Here is a 23449-nt window from a genome sequence, read left to right on the forward strand (position 1 = left end):
TAACGTGAGACCTTAACAGCCATTGAAAGTGGATGCGGGAACCGCGCGCGCGAGCAGTGCGTCCCCCGCCGGCGTGGGCTCGAACGCGCGAAGGCGACGCACACGCGGCGGACCGCGCGCAGGATGGCAAGCGCGTGCAGCGCACACGCAGTCTCCCCCGCTATGCTCTCCAGGTCCGGCTACACCCTCTCCCCCTCTCGCGCGAGCTCGCGCCCTGCACCTGCGTGTGGTACCGCAGAGGTAGAGCGGGCGCGCACCGCGGAAGGCGAGGCGGCGGGGAGCGGGAAAGGTCGCGGTCAGCGTGCGGGAACTCGATGCGGGGTGTGCGCACGCGCGGAAAGGGCGCGGCGGGCGCGCGCTAGCCGCACACGAGCACCTCGAGCGGGAGAAGCGCGGAGAGGCGTCGGGGGATTCTTGCCACCTGCGCGAGGGGAGGAGGATGAGGAACAGCACTGGGGCACCATCCTCTTCCTCCTCCTCCCTGGTGCGCCCGCACCGTTCACCTCCTCCTCCTTGCGTCCCGCTCGACGGGGTGAGCGACGCCCCCGCCGCGCCCTTATAATACACAGCTGCACAGTTTATTGCATAGAGAGTCGTCGCTCGACGGCTCTTCTCTAAGCGCCGGTAAACGTAGGGGATGAACTTGGCTGAAATACTGCATCCAGCATTCATATTACACTACTTTAGCTTCTATATGTGTCTCTACGACGTATTTGTGGTACGAAACCATGTTCCGGAGCCCCAGGAGGCCCCAGGGAGGCCTTGGTGAGGCCCGCCGAAAGTCCGGACATGGAGGGCCTCCAGACGCCCGAGGACCGCCGGAGTCCGGACATGACGTCATCCAAAGTCCGGACACGGCCGTCTGGAAAATGTGGGCGTCTAGCGGCGGGCCTACTATAGGCGCTTTCGGGGGTCCTCTTCCGCCGCGCCGTCCCCTCCTCCGCGTCCGGCGCCCTAGGGAGGAGCCCCCGGACCGTCAGCCGCCGCAGCGCCCTCTGCTGCCCGCCGCACGTCTCAACCGCCTTGACGATCTGCTCGAGCTTTCTCGCCAACGCCTTGGTATTCAAGCCCCGGGGGATGTCGAGCGCGGGGAGCCTCAGCACGCGGAGGTGTGCGTGCATGCGCGCTACGTCCCCGAGGACCTTCACGTCGGGGCGCGTGAGCCCGAGCGTGGGCCGGGGCCTGCCAACCGGGGCGGTGCGCGAGGGCCCGGCGCGGCCCGCCCTGCCGCCGAGCTGCCTTGGAGGGCTCTCTCCCGGGGTCTGGAACGCAAGCTGGAGGGTGTGCAGTTCGGGCCACACGATGGAGGCCGCGTGAAGGTCTTCGTGGGTGTAGGAAAGCACGTGGTCTCCGAGGTCGAGCGTGAAGCTGGCGAGCCCGCGGAGAGGGAACAGGGATAGGATGAGGGAGCGCAGCGTCCGGTCTGGTTCCGCGGGCGGGTCGCCTGAGCGCGCGCGGCCGTGGACGCCGAAGACGGCGTCGATGTGGACTTTGAGACTGTGCCAGGGCATGGGCCCGCCGGGTTTGGAGCGCCGCACCGCTTCGAGGGATGTCAGGTGCGGGAGACGGGCGGAGACCGTCTCGAACAGGGCAGTGAGGTCGGGCAACAATCCAGGGTGCACGTAGTGGGGGTGTAGAAACGAGAAATGGCGTAGGACGGGTAGGTTGCCGCCCTCCAGGAGGTTACGAACGGGTGTGCACTCTCCCGAGATCTCGAGGCGGCGCAACGCTTTCAGAGTGAACGACGTGACGCCGACTCTGTCTCCATTGTATTCGTATGTGAAGGTGAGTTCTTCGAGAGCGTGACTAGATTCCAGCAGGAGGAGGTCGGCCGGTTCACAGACCCCGTTGGCGCCGGCGAGATGCAGAACGCGAAGGTGGGCAAGGTGTTGGTACGAACTGGGGGGCATGCGACAATTGAGCCGTAGGGTTTCAGCCATATTGCAGCTAGATAAGACGTTCAATAGGGCTTCGAATGATTGATTAGGATTTTTAATCACTGTGACGGTAATATTCTTTGTCGTGTGAGGAAGCAGAGGTAAATGGCCTCCTCGACCTATCCGGGATTCATCTTCTCCGGGGAAATCGTAGATCAGAGACATGTCGACAACGGCTTGGACGGACGCAAGCCGTGGGAATACTGGTTTTCCCTCCAAAAAGTGCTGCATTCTGGTCCACAATGTCGGAACTGCTGCCCACACGAAGGGCCGGAGAGTGATCTTGCGAACCTTGGAGGTGTACCAAAGAACGCGGGTCCAATTACGACGGGCTTCTTCGCTATCCGGAGGAAGAAAGCATAGACGAGCCTATTTACAATGAGCAGCCTCTATGGTTGGGGAGCGCAGATGACTCACGGAATGCAGTTCGCTGTGCGTCAGCGTACAGTGACTGGCGGGGTCAAAGGGCTTTGGTTCCGCGAACCCCATTTTGTGCATCAATGAGAGCAACGGCTTGTCTCCGGGTAGAGAGCGCCAGAGCATAGACAGCGCAACGTCCTCAAAGCTGCGGCAACTCAACGCGACCGCTAGAAGTGTCCGGCGGGTGAGTTGAACCTGGTCATGGTCTTCCTTGCCACCAAGGCCGATATGGTCGTCGGGATCCAGGTGGAAGATGATACAGTGAATGACATCGATCGAAATGTTGACCATTCCTGTATTTGGGCGATAGTGCGAGCAAGTGCGATGCTGAGAGTCGAGTGGAACGTCGCCTACCCGGCGCGCAGCTACGCTAAGTTATCGCGTGGGAGACTCCCTCGTGGACCTAATCTAATCTCGGCACCCCACCCATCTACTCGTCAATTGTTTGCATGTCAGCTCAAAACTACACTCATCGGACGAGACAACCACGAAAGAAAAAAGCAGGCGGTATTGAAGTTTTCGCGCTGCAACTGTACCATACTCGTTCTAGTTGCACCACCAGTGCGATACTGTGGGAGCGTATACAGATATCCCATGAAAGTGCTCCAGAATGATAACAAGACTCGTTACAGTGTCTCAATCGTCTGATCCTTCCGATCTCCGTGTCAACTTCCACGATGGCGAGAGCCTCGGCTTCTCGTCGTATATCCATGACTCCTGGCTGAGGGCCAACCACGGAAACCGCGCCTCCATGAACATGCGCGTCGGGTTCCGGACCCCGAGCAGTCCGTCCGTTGCCTTCATGTGGAGCATCGCGGACCCATGTCCAGTTTGCATCGGTAAAGTAGCATCGTCGCAGTCAGCGATGCCTAGAGCATTACGGAGACCAGGCTGAGACCATGGTGTGACCATGATACCTGGTCTTTGTCTGGTGTGGCGCATACCAGACAAAGGCCGTGACCGTGACATGGAACATGGTCTCAGCCTGGTGAACGTCCTATTTCGGCGGTTCCCATCTGGCCCGTCCCGTCGTGTGTTTACTCATGTTTGATGGCCGCCTGCCGGGCGATCGCGTGCGGGGGCGTCTTGTGCTGCGGGGCAGGGAGCTCGATGGGGTCAGGGGTGGGGAGCGCGGTGCCCTTGAGGTTCGCGGCGGCGAAGTTGGTGATCTCGGTCCCGGTCGTCGTGCCGCGGTGAGGGATTCTTGGATTTGGGTGGGGTATTCATATCGTTACCCTGTGCGTGGGGGCGTAGCCCGTAGGCAATGACTCGGGTGAGCGATGTGATCTAGCCGAAAAGAAAGCACTCACGTGAGTAGAGCGAGGTGGACGGCGCGGAGGTTGTCGACACGGGCCCCGAGGCCCTTGTACTCTGTACGTCCACCGCAAGCATGAGCGACGCCCCCGCACGATTTCGCAGAAAGAGGACGGACCTGGGGGAGCTAGGTGATCTCCTCCGGGGCGGCCTGTCCGAGCCTCTCCCTCGTTGCTTCCACGCTGGAGGAGAAGCCCTTGGCAAACTTGCTCGCGGACTGGCCAAGGTTGATGCCCGCAAATTTCGAAGACAACTTGTTCCAACCGTCCATGGTGTCGGTCGTGCAGGGATAGGGTGGAGATGGGAGGGCAGAGGAGGAGACGAGCGAGCGGCCACTCCGAGCACCGCCGCGTGCGGTCTCCGGGGTCCGCTCGACGCGCGTGTAGCACTGACGCGGTCCAGACGCGTAACCGTCCCCGCCGCTCGCTCTTCCTCCGACCCTCCTCATCCTCTGCTTCATCATGGCGTCGGCCTCAGCGCACAAGGGCGCCGGCTTTGACTTTTCGAACGAGGTTCGGTATGTACGATGTCTTCAGGCGCTGCCTGGCTATATGCTAATAAGTGGCTACAGTTCGGAACTCTTTCCTCACCGACCGCGGCATCCCGCTCCCGAAGGCGACAAGCACCGGTACCACCATCGTGGGCTGCCTGTCTAAAGACGGAATCATCCTGGGCGCCGACAGACGTGCAACGGCGGGCCCCATCGTTGTGACCATGCCCAAGCAGATGCTTTTCCGGTGCGTCCGTCTTAGCTGATTGCATTCACTTCTCATACGTCGTCCAGATACCAAGGACATGTCGGTACCGCACTCGTCCTCTGCGGAGTAGATGTCACCGGCTCCAACTGTTCACTATCCACCCACGTGGCTCAACATACAAACTCCCATATGTCACCGTGGGTTCTGGAAGTCTGACGGCCATGGCGGTGTTTGAGGCAAACTGGAAGCCCAACATGGAGGTACGTCCTCGTTCATGCTCTCAAGCGACCCTTCTCTCCTACCCCAACCTCGCTCTTACGCGCCGCTCTCTGCCTCCAGCGCACTGACGCGCTCGACCTCGTCTGTGCCGCGATCTCCGCTGGGATCTTCACCGATCTCGGCTCTGGCTCCAACGTCGACGCGTGCGTCATTACGGCCTCGCACACCGAGATGCTCCGCGACTACGTGAAGCCGAACGAGCGCGTGCAAAAGGAGCGCACGTACAAGTTCCGCCGGGGGACGACCGAGATCAAGAACGACGAGATCCGCGCGCTCGCGGTTGAGGAGGACATCACGTACATCCCGACTGCGCGGGGGCGGCGGGCGACGTAATGGGCACGAGCTAGATGGAGGGGTTCGGTAAGCTTTGGATGAACGTGTAGGTGACTGTAGTTGTACTTGTACAACGCGTTTTTCAACCTCAGTCCCCGGCTTGTGTATGACCCTCCCACCAATTGCATTTTGCTGCTCACTCCGCTCGACTCGGAATCCGTCGACATGCACCTCCAACTTTACCTGCCCCCAGGGATCAGCGCTACCCGTCGTTGGACGAGCGTGCGAGTGCGCGCTGCAGGATGTGCAGAGCGGACGGATGATCACACCGGAAAGAGCGTTGGTTGACAAGTAGAATTGCGCAGCAGTAACGATACGGACAAGCTGGACAACAGCCAAATGACATGGACGATTCGTAGACAGACTTGGCGGTGATGTTCAGATGAAAGTATTCGTTCGGAGATCAAAGTATCTGACGAAAGGATCGTTGAGGAGCTCGCTCGCAGTGGGTCGGTTGTCTGGGTCCAACACCAACATCCAGCACAAAATTATATCCACCTCGTCCAGCATTATGCCAGTCAGCCCGACCTAGGCAAGGCTTTAGCGAAGCGGGAGGACGGGAGCGCGTTGACCCCCGCCAGCAGAGTTTGGCGAACCTATCCCGCAATCAACGAACAATGCAGCGTCTGTCAGCGACGGAACTCCTACCGTTCGCGTTAAAGAACGTGTTTCTCAGCGGGCATTTCGCGAGCGCCCCCTGAGAGAAGGGGCCGAGCACCTCGACCATCTGTGCGAGGTGCTCGCCGTCAGTCGCGTCGTCCTCGTTGTCACCTGGATAGAAGAGCGGTCGGCGCAGAAGCAGCTCCGCAGCCTGAACAAGCGATCAGGCGGGTGACTCGAGACACGCTGGCCACCTGCCACTCACCAAGCACCCAAGTGCCCAGATGTCGATGGGCTGACCCCAGCGACGTCCTAGGATGACCTCCGGTGCACGCAACATCCGGGGCATGGCCCGCTGGGTGGTGGAGTAACTGGACGTGCGGATCGCTGTCGTGGCAGTGGTCAGTAAGGAAGCCAGGGACAATGTCCCTCGCTCACCGCTGCTAAAGTCCGCGAGCTGAAGGTAGATTTTGTCCGGATGGTGGTCGTCCCCAATCGGAGGATATGGCTGCGTTTTGACGCATGTGACCGGGTCGGGGCTGTAATCAGGGAATACGCGCGGAGGGAGGCTCTCCGCTGGCGCTGTCTCCAAGTACCTCTTCAGATCGGGAATGAGCTCGTCAAACACAGGTACGCAGATATTGTCAGCCTTGACATCTGCGGGTCATCGGGGTTAGGAGGCGATTTCAGATAGTGTTCATGACCACGCACCTCCATGGATGTAGCCCAATTGGTGCACGCACGAGAGGGCGTGTAAAATCTGCAGGACGACACGTCGGACGAGCAGCACGTCGCGGTTGGGGTCGACCGTCCTCAATGCACGCTGCACTCTATGCAACGTGGTCGACATGGGCGCGAAGACAGTAAAAACATGCACGCCGATTCGAGTGCGATGGGCACCCCAATCTATCATAGCGGTAATGTGTTCCACACCGGGGATGTAAAAGGTGGTCGTGTCTACGCTTGCGGCCCGTTTAGAGTGTGTGATGACATCAGCCATCAGAGGGACTTGACAGGTGCTCTTTCCGAACTCGAGCTCAGAGGCGTGAGCGCGTGAGCGGTCAGGACCTTGGCTACGAGAAGCCTCCCAGGCTTCAAAGCTTTACGTCTAGAAATCGTCGTTCCTTTGTCAGCAAAAGCGAGGCAATATGAGCATAACGCACTCTGAAGCCACCCGCTCCACCAGCCAGACGCTAGACTCGGTTCCCCAGCCGAGCTTTCGGTTCACCTTGTATTGCGCGTGCTGGCCGATAAGACCTTCTCCGAGCTGGAGAGGTGCGTAGCCGGGGGACTCTTCGGATTTCCACGGCTTCCAGACAGACTCCTCGTTGGCCCACAGATCGTTGGGAGGCTTCGGGTGCTCGGTGGCGGTGACGGAACTGGCATGGCCACTGCGAACGGTGCTGCTGAGGGAGTTGAAGCGAGCGTTCGCGAACAGTGACGCAGCGGCGTTCAAATGCTGCCGGAGAGGCGGACGGGACATAGGTTCGAGGTCGAGGCCGAGGTCGAGGTTGAACGCTGAGGATCACAGTGAGAGCGCAGTTCCACGGACAAATGTATGTGAGGCTGCCACGTGCGCGAGCGAACGCGGATAACATCATAACACCAAGCGCTCCAGGCGCGCGCCCTGGTCGTCCAACCGTATACTTATCCGTCCTACTACAGCGGGGATCCGGAAAGGGTTCGCATACTTCTCCGCGCTCCATCAGACAGCGCGGCCATGTATCGAGCATAAGGTACGCTGTGCCATCTTGGTCTGGCAACGGGAATTTCATCACAAAATAACATCCTTGATGCCGCCGCTTCCGTGCATAGGCCACGTTCCTACTAGTGAGTTGAACCTGGTCATGGTCTTCTTTGCCACCAAGGTCGATATGGTCGTCGGGATCCAGGTGGAAGATGGGATGATGTCTATCGGGATGTCGACCATCTGTGTACTTGAGCGATAGTGCGAGCGCCGAGTGCCATGAGAGTCGAATGGAACTGACGTCACCAGACTGCCGCGCACCTACGCCATCGCGTGGGAGACTCGCTCGTGGATCTAATCTAATCTCGACGCGGTTTGACCCACACGTCAAGTGTTTGCACACCAGCTCAAACTACACTCATCGGACGAGATAAGTACGAAAGAAAGAAAAGCGGGCGGTGTTAATTTTTGCATGCTACAATTGTACCATAGTTGTCTAGTGGCATCACCGGTGCGATACTGTGGGAGCGTGCAAGGATATCCTATGAAAGAAGGTCGTCATTATGGCCTGTGAGGTGTTCGCAAACCCGTTCGGTGCGTCTGTTCGCGTCCAGCTGGGCGCCGCGCGAAGCACGGTGGATCTTGTACTGATCAAGTTCGTTCGCCTACGGAAAGTCACAACCCCTTCTCCTTCCCCTCACGAACATCCTCCTTCGCGCGCAGCCGCAGCCGCCCCTGCGCCTGCAGCTTCCGCATCTCCGCCTCCCTCAGCTCCTTCGTCCGATGCTGGGTAACCGAGAACGGCGCGAGCCCGCCAATCCTTATCGTCCTCAGTTGCCGGCAGTACAGCCCGAAGTGGTAGTTCGTCGCGCGCGACGGGTCCGGCCCATCGCGCCGCGGGCCCCGGCCGCAGCCCTGGACGTCGAGGACACGGAGCCCCGGCCACGCGCACGCGAGCGCGAGGTAGTCCTCGTCCCCGGCGGCGAGCGCCGTGGGGTCGCGGCAGCGCAGCGTGAGATCGCGGAGCTGGGGGAGCGCGAGCCACGGGCGGAGGAACTCCGCGAGCGGGACGCTGGCCGCGGCACGCGCTCGAGGCTTTGGGGCGACGTGGAGCGTGAGGCCGAGGACGGTGGTGGAGATGGGGGGGCGGCGACGGCGGCGACGAGCGCGCGGAGCTCGTCGAGCGTGTCGACGTCGTCGTTCTGGGGGAGCATGATGAGCCGACTGAGCGTGGGGGCTTGTAGCGCCTTGAGCAGCTGGCTGAGCATTGTGGACGGGCCCTGGTGGACGGTGAGTGTGCGGAGGGTGGGAAGGTCGATCGGGGTGACGCCGTCCCAGTCGTTGGTGTACGAGCAGTTCATGGCAATGTCGCTCAGGGCCTCCAATGACCCGAGGCTGCGAAGGACCGATGGCGAGATCGGCTGGTGGATGGAGATATTGCACAGACATTCAAACGGCTTCAAGGCGGCGATAGCCCAGAGCGCGTCGTGGGGGATCTGCATGAACACGACATGGTTGAGAGACGAGCCCGCGAAGTCGTGCACGAGGTCGAAGCTTGCTTCCAGCCACTCTTGACCAGGGAAGCACTCTCCGTCTTCGTCTTGTCCCATGATAATGAGGGTGGGAAGCGTGGGGGGTATGCACATGCAAAGTGCTTGGGAGTTGAACATTTCTTGCACGATGGGGTGTTCGGAGAAGTTGCCGTGCCAATTGAATATGAGATGCGTCAGATTCGGGAGAATAGGCACCATTTCGTCGAAGAATAACAGTTCGGTGAGAATTGTGCTTTCCCCTTCTGTGAGTTGCTGATTGACGATCGAACGGACGCGTCGCGCGAGGCGTGCAAACTTGGCTTGACGGGCCTGATCTCGGAAGGACTCCGTGTCGAGAATCTATTGAGGGTAGGCGGAGTTGAGCATGGGATGTTGAGTGAGCGACAGCCATACGGACCGATATCGACATCCTGATATTCTTGATTAGACTGGCTTCGCCCTCGATCTCGGGAAAATCATCATCGAGGAAGACAGGCCATAGCGGGCCAAGGTGCGGCAGATGGAACCATACGACGCCTAGGGCTGGCTCCGACCATCCGCGACAAACGAATGCGGCTTGGAGGCAGGTTCGTTGGTCGTCGTCGTCTTGAGGATCGAAGCATGCGAATACGCGCGCGAGGACGTCCTCAGGCCACGGCGCAGGCGTGCGCCGGAGTGGTCTTGCGGAGCGCGAACCCTTGAACGAAGTCTTCTTTTGAACGCTTTCCTCTTCCGCCTTGCTATCTCCAACCAAGGTCGTTGCAACTGAGGTGGTAGATCCTCCGCGAGAGCCGTAGAGACCCGAGAAAGCCGCAGAGGCACGCTTGAGGCGTTGAACTAGCGACTTGGGTGGCATGGACGATGTTGGGGGCAAGAGAGAGGGTGAGTAGCATCTGCCGAGGGACGGCGAGCGTTAAAGGAAGCTTGAGTAGTAGCACCGTGATAGATCATCAACATGGAGTCAGTCGAGCCAGTCCTGTTGAATGCGTGTGAGCACTATTAAGGCACACGGTCCCGTACACGACTCGAAAACCGCACCCGATAAGAAGTATTGAATGAAGTCGGACCAGTACGGCGAGATAATCACAATAGGCTGCTCATATTGAGGTCTTGTATAGCAGGGAGACGTCGAGACGGGAATGCACGAAAGAGAGACAAAGCTCACAATGCAAAACATTAACCCCAGCCCTTCTACGCTTGACGTGCAGGCGTTGTCGCCAATACATATGTCCACTGGCACAGACTGGCATCATGCCTCAACGCCTCAAGTCCCCGAGGGTCAGTGTCTGCTCTGTAAGCATGAGATAGTTCACATAGAGGCTGAAGGTCAAGTATCCTTACTAGACTGCATCAGTGGCTGGGCGTCCGGGTTCGCCTGTGGTGGCGTATGGCTTGGGTTGCGGATGACGCATGGATGCAGGAACAGTAACTGTGGGAGAGAGAGAGATTTACAGTGGCATATGAGGGATAGGGAACAGACTCGCCGGCGGGGCCCGGAAGACAGAGCCCGGCACCGTGACGAAAATGCGTGACGAGACGCGTCAGTCACGTCTGGAGACTTGCAATTGATCACGCATAAGTATATAGCGACGCACATACTAGGCAGCTTATCTTCCTGGCGCGCTCCTGGACGCTCCGGTATCTCTCATGTCCCACATCCCACTGTCCGCTTCATGTACACATCCACAAGTCTCATTCGTAAAAGTCGTAGAACACACAGCCGTCGAAGCATCTAAATCTATGAATCTCGCACCACGCTCCCACCCAGCACACAGGCTCACGCCGCCTCCTCCGTCGACGGGGTCGCCTCCTTCACATCCGGGTCGGGGAGCGGCTGCATGCCCCCGGCGCGGCTGCGCTCGATCTCCGCCGTCTTCTGCCGGAAGCTCTCCTCCTCGTCCCACACGAACGGGCTGTCGCTCATGAACAGGTAGTCCATCTCCTCCAGTGTCCGGTTCGCGGTCTCGGGGTAGAACGCCCAGACGAACGGGATGGACAGGAAGTTGACGGCGCCGAAGATGTGCAGCGTGTTCTCCCCGATCCGGTTGAACATGACCGGGTTGAGGAGCGTCAGCCACCCGTTGCCTGCGTGCGCGCGAGCGGGCCCATTAGCATCAGGTCACGACGAGGCGGAGAGGAGAGGGGGGAGGAGGAGGAAGAGGGGGAAGAAGGACGCACCGATGGACCATCCGACGACCCCGAACGCGTTGCCCTTCGCGCGCACCTCGAGCGGGAACGTCTCGGTCGGGTACACCCACGGGATCGTGAGCCACGTCGCGCCGAACACGAAGGTGTAGATGAACACGAACGCCGCCGCCGCGCCGCCGTACTCCGCCGCGCGCTCCGGGTGGTCCTTGAGCAGGCGCGCGAACGCCCCAGCGAGGATCAGCGACACGCCCTGCCCGACCGCGCCCCACCAGAGCCCGATCCGCCGCCCGAAGCGGTCGATCGTGACGACGGCGAGGAGCGTGGAGAGCATGTACGTGATGTCGTTCAGGCCGGAGAGCCACTGCGACTTGCGCGCGCCGTAGCCGGCCTCGGCGAAGATCGTCGGGGCGTAGACCGTGATCGCGGCGATGCCGACCCATCTGCGGGCCGAGGGGCGCATGAGCGCGCTGGAAAACTATAGCGAACATTGAACAAGGACGCACTCCTGGATGATTTGCAGCCAGATCGAGAGCTGCACGCGGCGCGCGATGTGCAGGCCGCCGTCGTGACGCCCGAAGAACATCGAGAAGTACGTGTTGCGCTTCGCGTGCTCCTTTTCGAGCGCGACCGTGGCCACGATGTCCTCGTACTCGCGCAGCGCCTGTGGAGCCTCGATGTTCCCATCCTCGGACCGCAACCGACCCAGGATCTCGCGCGCCTCCTCAATGCGGCCCATCTTAATCAGCCACCGCGGGGATTCTATGGGCGGGGTGAAGAGAGACGTCACAGGGTCGGAACGTCAGAACGTCAGAAAGGTCTTTGGCGCGCAGTGACGAAGACTTATGTAATTACCGGGCATGAATGGGACACACGCCTGTAATACGACGGCATGAGCTCGACGAGCCGAACAGGTGTTATCAGAAGTCTGAACACGCACCATGAATGCAAGGACTGGGATGATCTGGAAAGCGATCGGGAACTGCATTAGAGGAAGGTAAAAGAGGGTCAGTTCGCGAATGAGGTTCTGCCTGGCGCATTACGTACCCTCCAGCGCACTTGGGAGCTGCCGTCGCCAACAAAGCCGAGACCGAACTCCAGCCAGTACGCGACGACGACACCGAAGATGTTGAGCGTGAACTCGCTCGCGATGAACGCCCCGCGCGAAGTGTGCGTGGCAACTTCGGCGCTCCATACTGGCACGATTGCGTTCAGGTAACCGGTGCCAATGCCGTTGATGATGCGAGCGCAGCACATCCTGCAAATGAGGGGTCAGACATGCAGCCTCATGCCTGGTTCACGTCACGTACCAAGCGATGTTCTGTGCGGAACACTGGAGCGCAGCGCCGAAGAGTACCCAAAAGCCTCCCTAATACCGGGAGTCACGTCAGCATCGGAGCGCAATTTCCAGCCGGACAGAAGCTTCAACACAGAGCCTTATCACAGTGTGCCACTGCATACAGGTACGGTGACGTCCCACAGACGTACATGCACGCAAGCGAGGCCAAAGGAAGGGGAACGTGGCGAAACGAGTGAACGTTGAACAACTAACGCACCAAAATCATAGTCTTAATGCGTCCGATCCTATATACGTCACGTTCAGCAGCGCGTCCCTTGAATGGAGGAACAGACGTACCGGTCACCGAGAACGCCACCCATCAGACAGCCGATGAGGGTGCCCAAGTAGTAGATGCTGACGATTCCGCCCTGCCGCGTGGGCTCGGTAATTGTCGCGACAAACCCTTCTGAGGGGCCTTCGTAGCTATGCGGACCTGGATGTGAATATCACATATAGTGGCACTGACGCGAAGACGTACGTGGAGTACCCCAATTTCATGACTCGGACATAGTCCGGCGACGTGTTGACACCTGTGCGGGATGATGAGCACCATAGGTTGTCGATTAGGTATGGGGAACCACCCACCTCCCATCATTCCCTGGTCATAGCCAAAACTGAACACGAGTGAGCTTTCGCGGAGGAAGAGAGGATAAGGAAAGTGGAGCGCACAAGAAGATCGCAAGACCGGCCACGAAGTTGATCGTATAATACAATTTCCTGCCGGCGAGAACCATCTCGCTCAGTGTTCGCGTTATAGTGTCTTGTACAGCAGGTATTTCTGTGTGGAGGTCTCTAGAGAGAACACGGGGTGCCGAGAAGTCAGGACACGCTCGTCGATGGGACCCCACGTTACCCCGCCGCTTATAACGAGTGGGGCCGAACGCGCCCTGCACGATCGGAAGACTTCGGGGATGGGGGGCGGGGGCCGGAAAAGGAGAAAAGTCTTACCCGCGGGTCGCGAGGATCCTTCTATTGCTAATCTCGTGCAGGCGGAGCATCTTGTGACCACCCTCGAGGTGGAGAGCGCGAGAACAGCAGCATGACTCGGATGACGAACGATCTCAGACGACCATAGAGAACATTTCCGAACCGCCTGGCCGTACGAGCGCAGGCGGCCGGGATGATGCACACGCTGCACCTGACCAGACTTGTTATCTCCGAGTCGGACCGTGTTCAAGGACTATGATGAGTAAGCAGTGAGCATATCATAGTAGATCATAGTGCGCGAAGACTGCTTACTCCCATATATGATTCGATCTCGGCGCATAACTGCGGCGGTAGGCGCCGATTGGGGCGTGAGGGCGAAAGGAGAAGGAGAAGGAAGGTTGAGGTCGGGAGCAAGAGCGGAAGGAGGATGGGCGCCGCACAGTTTGGGGCGTTGTGGCGTGAGCAACGTCGACTAATGCGGCAAACGGCCCGATCTTCCGTCATGGGACGCGATCGTCGGAAAGCAACTTCGTACTCATCGTCAACACTATAGCGGTTTCACTTTGTAACTAGACTAGCCAGACGACTAGTCCCGATCTTCGAGGCGAACTTGAGGGCGTCTGAAGGCGTGCGAATATCTTCCCGATTAAATCCTAAGACCGCGTGGCGTCAAGTGTGGTATGTTCTCTTGCCCACATCAACGCTTTCTTGCACACGTTCATCTTCCATACCATCTGTAAATGATGTCGACTGCGTTGCATCTTGTCGCACTCACTCGTGAGATGACTCACTGTTCGCTAGTCCAGGATGGCTCCTCCGTCTCATTTTGCTAATGGTTCCTTGACAGATTCGCGCTCATGCTACTGTTGAATGTGTACGAACGGCGCGTATAAGACCGAATCCGTCTTTCTGTCGATGAGGCGGAAGTCGGCCGAGTAGGTTTGGAAAAATTCGAGATCGCCTACGTGAGTCTTCGATACTTCTTGAGTTCCATACCGTTCTCGGACACAATCCTATTCCCATGCTCTCCAGCTATTTCCCTTCCAAACTCAGTGTTATACGCGTCTCTAACATGCCCAGCACACCCACAATGTGCCAATGTCCTGCCAGTCTCAGCACCCATCAAGACCACGAACAGCTGCGATGTCTCTCCCCGAAGCAGTCGGATGCTTCTCCTCGACCCTGGTGGCATTCGGGGCTAGAAGCCAACCCAGGTCACGGCCAAGGGCATCTGACGGCCTCGAGGAGGCCCATCTATCACCGCACTCATACCGCCCAGGCGACGTAAGTACCTAATCCGACAGCGCTTCCTCCGCCGTCTTTGGGAAACACCAGAGATATTCTCGCTCGATACTCACGCTATCCCCGACCTTCTTCGGCGCTCACTTCATTTTGCTGTCAGCCGTGGACCCTTGTACTTCCGTACCCGGGCTACCCCGTCGATCTCCCTCATCGCAAGTCCCGTGCTTGCTCTTCGACGCCCGTCCATGGCAGCGATGCGAACCCCGCTTGCTTCTCAGGGCAATCCCTGCGAATTCACTGACGGTTCTCATAATACGCAGTGGACCTCGCGGGAGTGAGCCACACGGCCCTCAACGCGCCCCATAACTGCGATCGTGGTCGTTTCCTTGGAGAATGTCCACAACCACACAGCTGCCCGAGCTCCGTGTCGGATGCGCTTCGCCTGTCCCGAGACCGCGGCTTCGCGCCGCTCAAGCCGCCACATGCAATCACGCCCAACGTTCGCCACCGCTCCGTCAAGCAGCTCCTGCCTTTCGCCGTGCCTTAACTTCCACAACGACGCCTCGCCTCCGTAGCGTGCAGCTGAAGTTTTACGGACCTTGCAGCTTCTATTCCAAGCCCGCACACACAAGCTCGCCCGACGTACCGCACTCACTGCGCAACGCGCACGCCCGTGCAGGGCCTCACTTGGCCTCCCGCTGCTCCGTCCACACGCCTCCGCACAGGCGCGTCCAGCGAGGCACAAGTGGCACTAGCGTCCGCCCGGGCGCCACGCACCCGCCTCCTCGCCCGCGGAGGACGAAGGGGTGCTAGCCGCGGCGCCTCTCGTAGCCTCGTGCCCGCCGCCCCCACCGTGCCGCATGCCCCGCTCGTGCCCGCGCCCGCGCCCGCCGCCGTCGATGTCGATCCCTCCCGAGCCCAGATCCCATCGCGCGCCATCGCGCGTCGCGCGCCGCATGCGAGATTCCCGGGCCGTCCGCAGATCCCTCCCGCCCCGCCCGCTTCTCGCTTGCGCTCGGCCACAGCCTGGTCGCGGACGACGCGTCCGCGGCTGCCGTCATCGGGTGCGCTCTCCCCGTCGCTCCCCGTCCCCGCCGGCTAGCGAGCGGCTAGACGCCCCCTCGCGCTACTCAACGCTCTAGCCCCCCCGAAGTCCGCAGCGCCTCTAGATCTGCGCGCGTCCAACGTTGTGCATCATGACAGAAGCTCGCCCCGCACCCCAGGAGCGAGAGCACTTGGCACCGTCCCTGGCCGCCGCTTCTCGCGCTGCCGCCGTCCCCAGCCCACGCCGAGCCCCGCGGCCGGACCCGGATCTTGCGCAGATGACGTGCGCGGCGCGGCGGTCCTCGCGGTCGCAACGTTCGGTGCGTTGGAGCGTGGCGCGAGAAGTGGAAGATGCTGCTGTCACCCGTGCCACTTGTCGGGCCACTGCTACTTACCCCGCAGCTGCCTCTGGGTCCCAAGACTCGAAGAAGAAGACGCGGCGGCGCGCGATCTCAGGTGCAGACCGCGGTGCGCCCGATGCGTGCGCTCGCTCGCTCCGCCCGAGCCGTTCGGCTGCCATCATCCGTGGGGGCGGGCGCTCAATTGCGGTGCTGCCCACAGAGATTGCTGGGAGTACGGACGCGACGCTCGTCTCGCGCCGGGTGTGACTCGAGCACTCGAGCTCGAGATCCTGGAGCTGGGAAGGCACGTCTGGGAGGGGAAGAAGGACTGCAAGCGCCGAAGGCACGCCGGTGCCTTCCGTTCTGATGCGCCGCCGGCTCGCGGCGATGTCGAAGTACTCATTTGCTTTCGCGGGTGGCCCAAGCGAGCGACCTGGCGACCGTCGGCGCGCACCGCTCAAGAGTCAAGTGCTCATTGCGCGCCAACATGTGCCCACCGCGGCGCGAGTTGAGACCGCCAACATCTCCGAAAGCGGAGCTCATAGGCGCTGGTTACGGCGGCTGGCGACGGGCGTCGCCTTGTACTTACTTGGATCTACATCCGGTTATGTATCCAAAGGAACACTTTGCACAATAACCGTATGATAGCCTTGGAGATTTCAGCTGGACAAGCTTGCCTGTGCTTCTGCGTTGTCAAAGACCCCGAACGAAAAGCGATTCGAGGGCGTGAGCGTGGCCACCCAAAGAAGCGAAGGAGAAGGACAGAAGAGCCCGGCAAGCGAGCGCGAGTCATGCGTGTCCCCCGCCCAGATTCGCTCCGCGGCGCGCGCTGGAACGCCCGGCGGAACGACGACGAACATTCAACAAGGAGGGACACCGGCGCCGTGATGGCGCGCGGTGGACTGGGGCCTCCGCCGGCGCGGCATCGCTGTTCTGCGTCCGCGCTGGATCACATTTCCGCCCGAACAGGTGCGTGCTAGGGCAGCGCGCAGGCGACGGGATGGTGGCGGCCGCGCGGGGCCTCCGCAGCTCGCACGTTGGTGAGGATGTCTGACTGTGGGTGCTCCTATCGCACCAGGGACGCGCTGGCCATGGCCCGCGGAGCGATAGACCGGGTGAATGAGCAGTATGGGCCTGAGTGGGTGGCACTAGCATACGGTGCGCGGCGTGCATGTTCAGTAGCGGCGCGACGGCCGCACGGCCGAGCGTCTCGCGGCGGCTGGTGGTCAGCGTTGGGTGGGGGAAGAGAGGACGGTAGACGGCGGAATTACATGGAGGGGGGCGCGAGGCGTGCGGGGTGATTGGGCAGAAGACGCGTCGCCCAGGGGAGCACGCTGCGCGATTCACTTCCTGCGCTCGCCTCCCGCGGCCCAGCTGAGACGGACGGCCGGAGGAGGCAGGAAGCTCCCCGCGGGGACGGGCCTGCCGCAATGGACGCGAAGCCGGGCGCCAGTGGGATTGGTGGTGCGTGCGCGGGGAAAGGGGCAGGAGGAGGAGGGATCACTGGGCCCGGGAACGACCGCCGCGTAGCTGCGAGGCGAAGGCGAGATTCCGATGGATGCTGCAGCGTCCGCTTCTTCAACTTGCGCCGCCGTTGCACCCGTGTCGTGCGCTGTCTTCTGCTCGTTCGCAATCCAGTGGGACGCAGGCCCGGGCGCGCGGTGCGTCGCGCACGCCCCCCGGCGTGTGTGCGCGTTCCCAGCACGCGCGCGGGGCACTTCCCAGCGGCGCGCGAGGGCGCGCACCGGGGCTCCGCAGCGGGCCCGAGTGCGGCGGGCAGTCGTCACGGCGGTCCGATCGACATCAGAATCTGGGGCGTGGCGGGGGTGGGCAGAGGGCTCGGAAGCTGCTGCTGCCCAACCCGGTCGCGCCATCCTCTCCTCGCGCCTTGAGGCCGATCCTCCGCCTTCCCGCCCCGCCCCGTGACCGCTCCGTCAGCACCACCGACCGCTCGCGCGCCGCCTTCCTGCGTTCGCGCGAAGCCCCCTCGTCCTCCTCTCGCACCTGGCGCACGCGCGGGGCCCCGGTCGGTGCTGTCGCCCCCTGGTTGTCGCGGCTGTGGGCTGTTGGGATGACGTTGAGAGGTTGGGAGCGTCGGTTTCGGGAGCACGGCACGATGGCTGTGGGGTGCCGGGCCCGGCTCGCGCGTGCGCGCGTGGGCAGGCGGGGCTTCCGGCGCGAGCTGCGAGGCTTTATTCGCCCGCGGGCTCGGCGCTCCCCGCGCTGCTATAGCTGGGATATATTGGCCCGGGCTGAGCGGCGCGCGCAGGCAGAACATCTCAGGCCTTCAGGCCTCTCGTCCTCCGAACGGCTGACGACGGCGGATGCATTCATCACCCATCACTGTCCAGCAGGCGACTGTTCCAGCGGGGCGTTCGATGGCGTACTTGTCGTAGACACCCCGAGCGAGAGGTCACGGAGCTTCTGGGCGGGGAGGCGCATGCGTGAGCGGGGCGGGGCGAGCATGTCGAGGAGCGCAAGAGGGAGGTGTGGCCAGCGCCTGGGGCAGCGGGAGTTCGGTATTCTGCAGACTGAATGACGCGGCGGGCGATCCACCGGGCGAGGTCGCACCTGCTCCTTCTGGGATGGTGCGCGCACGCACCGGGACGACGTCGGCGGACATCGTGCCTTCAACAGGCGCGAAAAGAGCAATCATTGTCCAGCACACGTGTAGGTCCTCCGCCCGAGGCACCCAGCCCTGCCGACCGTCGCGGACCGCTCCCCGCCCCTCGACGGACCGCCCGGCTCGGCCCCGGCGACCAATCCAGCAGGTCGCCCGGGGACGCAGTCCAAACACAGGCGGTTTGCGCGAATATTTGGGCGCCAGGCTCCCGGCGGCTTCGACGGACGCCCTGGTCCTTGGCGCCGGGCGCAAGAGGATGCCCTATAACGCTTTCGCGATCTTCCTGTATCTCTGCTTCTCCCCTTTCTCCTCGTAACGCCCGGCCCATGCCCTCCATCCTCAACCTCAAGTTCAAAGTCGGTCTCATGCCCCCACCCCCCACTCCCCCCATGCTCACTCTCCTCCCTGCCAGGGGAACAAATCCTTCGTGCCGTTCAGTAATCTCAGCGATGCGGATTCTCTGACCAAGACATGGAAGGTGTGTCCCACTCCCGTATCCACCCTCGTCCCCGTCCCGTGGTGCGAGAAAATTTTCCCTAGGTTTGCACCAAGGTCGCCAGCTTCCTCGAACAGGGACAGCGACTCGAGAACTTGAGCTGGAGGCTGTGGCACCTCCAGAACCTCATGGTCGACTCCGACAACGCCAAGTCCAAGCGCGACTTCAAGAAGCTCTCCAAGTGCATGAGCGACAAGCTCGACAAGGAGAAGGGCCGGTGAGTTCGCTATATGCGCCTCCAATCAATTTTCCGCCTCCCCCTGAACCCGCGTCCTTCCCTTCCTAGGAGCATTGAAGAACTCCAAGCGCCCGACTTCAAGCGCAACCACTCTACCGAGCTCCTCCAGCAGCGCGCCATCGAGAAGGAGCGCGAGCGCGAGGCCAGCCACATCGGCGGTCCCCTCAACCGCATGCAGTTCACCTTCTCCGTCGACCAGCCCTTCTCCATCGTCGCTTCCGTCGCCCCCACCAAGAAGCCGGACCTGAAGCCTTCGCCCGAGTTCAAGGACGTCAAGCGCATCCGCCCATCCACCCGCGCCTCCGCGACCGAAGAAAACGCAACGTCCGAGGACCAGCCCCTCACCCAACGAGGGCGCAAGTCCGATGCGTCCGCCAAGTCCGAAGCCGGCAAGGACGACATGTACCACGCTGCAGCACTCCGTTTCCCCTCCCTCTTCTCCACAGACTTCGGCCCTTCAGCCCTCCTCTACCCTTCCCCCACCGTCACGAACGCCATGACCTACGGAGAGGGCGTCGGCCCCTCCACGACTGCCTCCAACGATGGCTTCTCCATCGTCCGCCCCACGATCGAACTCCCTCTCGACGAAATCCTCAACGCCGACTCCCCCAGTGGCTGGTCCACCGGGCTCCCCCACTCCGACGCCCGCCCACCCGCGGAGCGCTTTGACACCCAGGAAGACGTCGAGATGAAAGACTCCACCCACTTCTCCTCCCACCACGCCACCCAGCCGTCCGCGTCGAGCGACGACGAGCGCATGCGCAAGTCCGCGCCGCTTCGCCCGGTGCTGAACGCCGCCGAGGACGTCGTCCCGCGTACGATCACGCCCTCGCGCATCGGGCCCAACTCGGGCCCGGGCGCGAACCACGCGCCGTCGGCCTCGACCGGGAAGCGGCCGTCCCTGAGCGTGCGCACACAATCTGTGAGCACCCGCTCGAATGGTCCGAGCGCCACCCCCGTGAACTCCTCGCAGCAAAACAGCACTCCCAACTCGGCCCCCGGCGGCGTCAAGGCAGAGTGCTCCAACTGCGGCGCGACGCACACCCCCCTGTGGCGCCGAGGGCTCAACGACGAGCTGAACTGCAACGCGTGCGGCCTGTACTGCAAGCTCGTACGTCTACCCGACGTCGCCCGTGAGGCAGTGTGTCGCGACGAGACTAACCTGATGACGTCTTCAGCACAAGCGCCCGCGTCCTAAGAGCATGCGGAACAGCCATGGCGAAGGGCGCGCTCAGGCCGCGCCGCGCCAGGAGTCGCAGGAAGTCGTCGGTAAGTGGGCTTCTTTCGCCTGTCCTTCGTTTTTCCGACGCGGGGCATCAGCACAATGCTACAACTGCCACACCACGGCGACGCCGCTCTGGCGCAAGGACGACGAAGGCAAGACCGTGTGCAACGCGTGAGTGAAATTCCTCCGTGTTGCCACATTTGACGCTCACGGAAGCCTTCCCGCGCGTTCCCAGCTGCGGCTTGTAGTAAGTCTTTCCCCTGGGAGCGCACCGGAGCTCGGCCGCTGACGGCATCTCCCCACAGCTACAAGCTGCACGGGTCGGCCCGCCCCATCTCCATGAAGTCGGACGTCATTCGCAAGCGGGCACGCCACGACGCGCGCCGTGGCACGGGCAACAGCTCCTCTGAGACCCCGCCGTCGGCAAGCCCAGGCGCGAGCCGCCGGGCATCGCCCAACGTGGAGTCGACGCCGACGCTCGCGCCCGACTCGTCGACGCAGAGCGCGCCCAACGGCGGGGAGGTCCCCTCGAGCGCGAGCAGCAACGGCTACAGCTCGATGCAGTCGGAGCTCATGGGCGCGCTCGGTTCGGGCGAGCACTCGTACAGCAACAGCATGTTCGGCGGCAATTCGAACTACTTCCCCGGGCCGTACCACCCGGACTACCTCTCGCAGCTGTACAACGTCCCGAACGACGCGCTCCCCTTCGCATCCTCCGGCTCCGGCGACACCTCGGACGTCGAGTCCTCTTCTGAGCCGCGCAGCGCCAAGCGCCGGCGGATGAGCAGCGACTCTGCCTCGGAGCCGCCCTCGTCCGCGGTCTCGTTCTCGAGCTACGGCGACTCGTCCTACACGTCCGCGTCCTCGTCCGCCTCGCACTCGCAGCGCTCCTCGGTCGACTTCCCGTACACGCCGTACACGTCCTTCAACATGCTCCGTGGGGGACCGTGGCACCCTCCGATGCTCCCGCCGGACGCGTCGCCGCAGTTCATGCACCCGCCGATGCTGCCCCCGTCGGACGACTCGCCGATGTTCTACCACCCGCCGATGGTGCAGAGCGACGACACGGACGCGCTCTTCGCCGCGTACCTCCACCCTCCGATGGTCCTCCCCGACGACAGCCCGCCGATGAGCTCCCTGTCGCTGCACCCGCCGATGCTCCCGACGGACTGGAAGATGCAAACGCAGGACATTTACGCGGACGGGAACGCGATGCAGACGTTCTAAGGTCTGAACGACGCTCGCACCCTCCCCGCCCACGTCTGGACGACGACCATGATTATGCCCTATGCCCGTATGCCCCCTCCTCCCTCTTGCGTCCCGGTTGCTCGGCCCTGGTCTCCACACGGACAGAAGCGTCATGGACGATCCGCGATGTAGCATTTCCCACCCTTATATGCGCCCCTCTGTTGCTCCCCCCATCCGTTTTCCGCAGTCCGGCTTGCTTCCCTTCCTCTCCTCTCCCTCTCCCTCTCCCCTGTCTATCGTCGCATTGTCTCTTGGTCTCCGTCTCGTCGCATCGACGCCGTCGTCACTGTTTTCCAGATCGCACGCACAAGTCCCGCCTGCCCGCGTAGATCATGATCCCGAATCGTCGCATCCCCGGTCCGCTGCCATCATTGCCCGTGCTGCACCTGTCCCTCGTCCCTTGTCGTGTCCTTGTATCCCTGCCCATCTCCTGCCCCGTGTTGTCGTCGTAGTTAGTTCCGTCTCTTAGTTTTCTCTCACGCTGTACACCTCCGCCTCTCACGCTTAACGAATCCTCGCTCGCCCCACTGTCCGACTCCACTATATCCATACGCATCCGAGTCCCCGACCCCTTCCTCGCTGTCCGCCCCCTCCGTCCCCTAAAATTATTCCGTAGGCCGTGTACGAGCGACGAGCAGTTCCTCCCTCCTCCCCAACCCCCCACACCCCCCGTCCCCCATCCGGAGACGCACGCGAAGGGCTTCGCGATCCAAGCCCCATTAATTCAGAATGCATATTTATCCACTGCCGCTTCCCCCTCGCCCGCGCGCGGGCCCCTTTCTAACGTCTCCCCCGCCTCTTTCTTTTCTCTCTTTCTCTCTTCTCTCCCTCCCGACCCGCCTCGATTCGGGCGCCGTCCCCCGCCTGTCACCGGTCACCACCATCCCCTCCGCGTCCGCACGATCGAATCTGCCCACGCCTCCCCGCCTTCATCTTCTCGCTTCCCCGATTTCCCTCACGCCCACCGCGTCCTCATTATACCCCTCCTCGATCGGCCTCTGTAACTTCTTATCTCTATCTCATTGTGTTCCCCTCCGTCCGTCCGTCCGTACGTAGTTCGAAGTCGCAGCAGCAGTCAATACAACCAACCCTGTCTCAGTAGTCCATCGTCGCCCGAGGGGGCCCGCCACGATCACCCGGTAGCCAAGTAAACGACGTTACGCACCTGAGCGATCGCGCACTCGAGGGCCGTTCACACCCCCGCCATGTGTTCGCCGGCCGCAGTAAGTAACTACTCGCGTCCGTCTGATCCCGCGGACTCGAGAGAGAAACGAGGACGAGCTCCTGCGCCACCGCCGGCGACGCCAGGGCACGGCGCACACGCCTCGAGGCCGCGTCGCACTGAGCACTCGGTCTCAGGTGCCCCCGCGCGGCGGGGTCACGCGCGCGCGCCGGCAAGTAAGATGAAGTGCTTCTCTCGCGTTCGCGCTGAAATTTGCGGTCGCGCGCGCGCGCGCTTCCCAGGGGTGCTTTCCTGATGTGGGTGTTGGCGCTGGACGGCTTGATTGAGTGTGTACTGCGCGCTTAGAGCTTCCTTGCTTCTGCTTCTGCGGTCTGGTGTGGGCGGAGCGTGGACGGGTTCGGCCGCGAGGCGGTGGGGACTGCCTGGATGTGTGTACGTGGACGAAGAGAGTGGGGGAGCTGACAGCGCGGGGTGGCGGCTCGCTTGACGCGAAGACCCAGGCTCCAGAGCCCAGAGCCCGTGTGTGCAGAAAACGAAAGCTGATGGGAACCCCGAAGCCGGCTGGTGAAGGGAGGAACGTTCCTAGGAACGGTGGCGG

General features: G+C 61.9%; 6 protein-coding genes across 6 annotated transcripts; 2 read left to right on the top strand and 4 right to left on the bottom strand.

The window, feature by feature from the left end:
* Positions 1 to 683: 683 nt before the first annotated feature.
* Positions 684 to 1940, bottom strand: BXZ73DRAFT_106722 (uncharacterized protein; the record flags this gene model as incomplete). The annotated part of the gene is made up of 1 exon (XM_048016703.1): positions 684 to 1940. One exon carries the CDS (start codon positions 1938 to 1940, stop codon positions 684 to 686), a length of 1257 nt encoding a protein of 418 aa, XP_047872467.1.
* A 1454-nt stretch (positions 1941 to 3394) lies between these two features.
* Positions 3395 to 3942, bottom strand: BXZ73DRAFT_106723 (uncharacterized protein; the record flags this gene model as incomplete). Its single annotated transcript, XM_048016704.1, has 3 exons — positions 3395 to 3560; positions 3668 to 3789; positions 3853 to 3942. 3 exons carry the CDS (start codon positions 3940 to 3942, stop codon positions 3395 to 3397), a joined length of 378 nt encoding a protein of 125 aa, XP_047872468.1.
* A 190-nt stretch (positions 3943 to 4132) lies between these two features.
* Positions 4133 to 4981, top strand: BXZ73DRAFT_92864 (proteasome subunit; the record flags this gene model as incomplete). The annotated part of the gene is made up of 4 exons (XM_048026502.1): positions 4133 to 4199; positions 4243 to 4408; positions 4500 to 4629; positions 4709 to 4981. 4 exons carry the CDS (start codon positions 4133 to 4135, stop codon positions 4979 to 4981), a joined length of 636 nt encoding a protein of 211 aa, XP_047872469.1.
* A 540-nt stretch (positions 4982 to 5521) lies between these two features.
* BXZ73DRAFT_106726 (uncharacterized protein) lies at positions 5522 to 9656 on the bottom strand (the record flags this gene model as incomplete). Its single annotated transcript, XM_048016705.1, has 9 exons — positions 5522 to 5577; positions 5630 to 5792; positions 5847 to 5968; positions 6020 to 6238; positions 6293 to 6411; positions 6745 to 7099; positions 7970 to 8340; positions 8397 to 9160; positions 9219 to 9656. The coding sequence occupies 9 exons, from the start codon at positions 9654 to 9656 to the stop codon at positions 5522 to 5524; spliced, it is 2607 nt and encodes an 868-aa protein (XP_047872470.1).
* A 921-nt stretch (positions 9657 to 10577) lies between these two features.
* Positions 10578 to 13018, bottom strand: BXZ73DRAFT_55173 (general substrate transporter; the record flags this gene model as incomplete). Its single annotated transcript, XM_048021296.1, has 12 exons — positions 10578 to 10885; positions 10979 to 11388; positions 11452 to 11707; positions 11801 to 11822; positions 11886 to 11927; positions 11993 to 12203; positions 12256 to 12314; positions 12502 to 12529; positions 12582 to 12707; positions 12763 to 12814; positions 12870 to 12898; positions 12954 to 13018. The coding sequence occupies 12 exons, from the start codon at positions 13016 to 13018 to the stop codon at positions 10578 to 10580; spliced, it is 1608 nt and encodes a 535-aa protein (XP_047872471.1).
* Positions 13019 to 18787: 5769 nt separating this feature from the next.
* On the top strand, positions 18788 to 21647 carry BXZ73DRAFT_55169 (uncharacterized protein; the record flags this gene model as incomplete). Its single annotated transcript, XM_048021294.1, has 7 exons — positions 18788 to 18817; positions 18874 to 18939; positions 19002 to 19174; positions 19244 to 20306; positions 20374 to 20464; positions 20516 to 20591; positions 20726 to 21647. The coding sequence occupies 7 exons, from the start codon at positions 18788 to 18790 to the stop codon at positions 21645 to 21647; spliced, it is 2421 nt and encodes an 806-aa protein (XP_047872472.1).
* Positions 21648 to 23449: the final 1802 nt, after the last annotated feature.

Source organism: Epithele typhae, assembly GCF_022376455.1.
Source record: "Epithele typhae strain CBS 203.58 chromosome Unknown BXZ73scaffold_89, whole genome shotgun sequence".
Taxonomy (NCBI): domain Eukaryota; kingdom Fungi; phylum Basidiomycota; class Agaricomycetes; order Polyporales; family Epitheliaceae; genus Epithele; species Epithele typhae.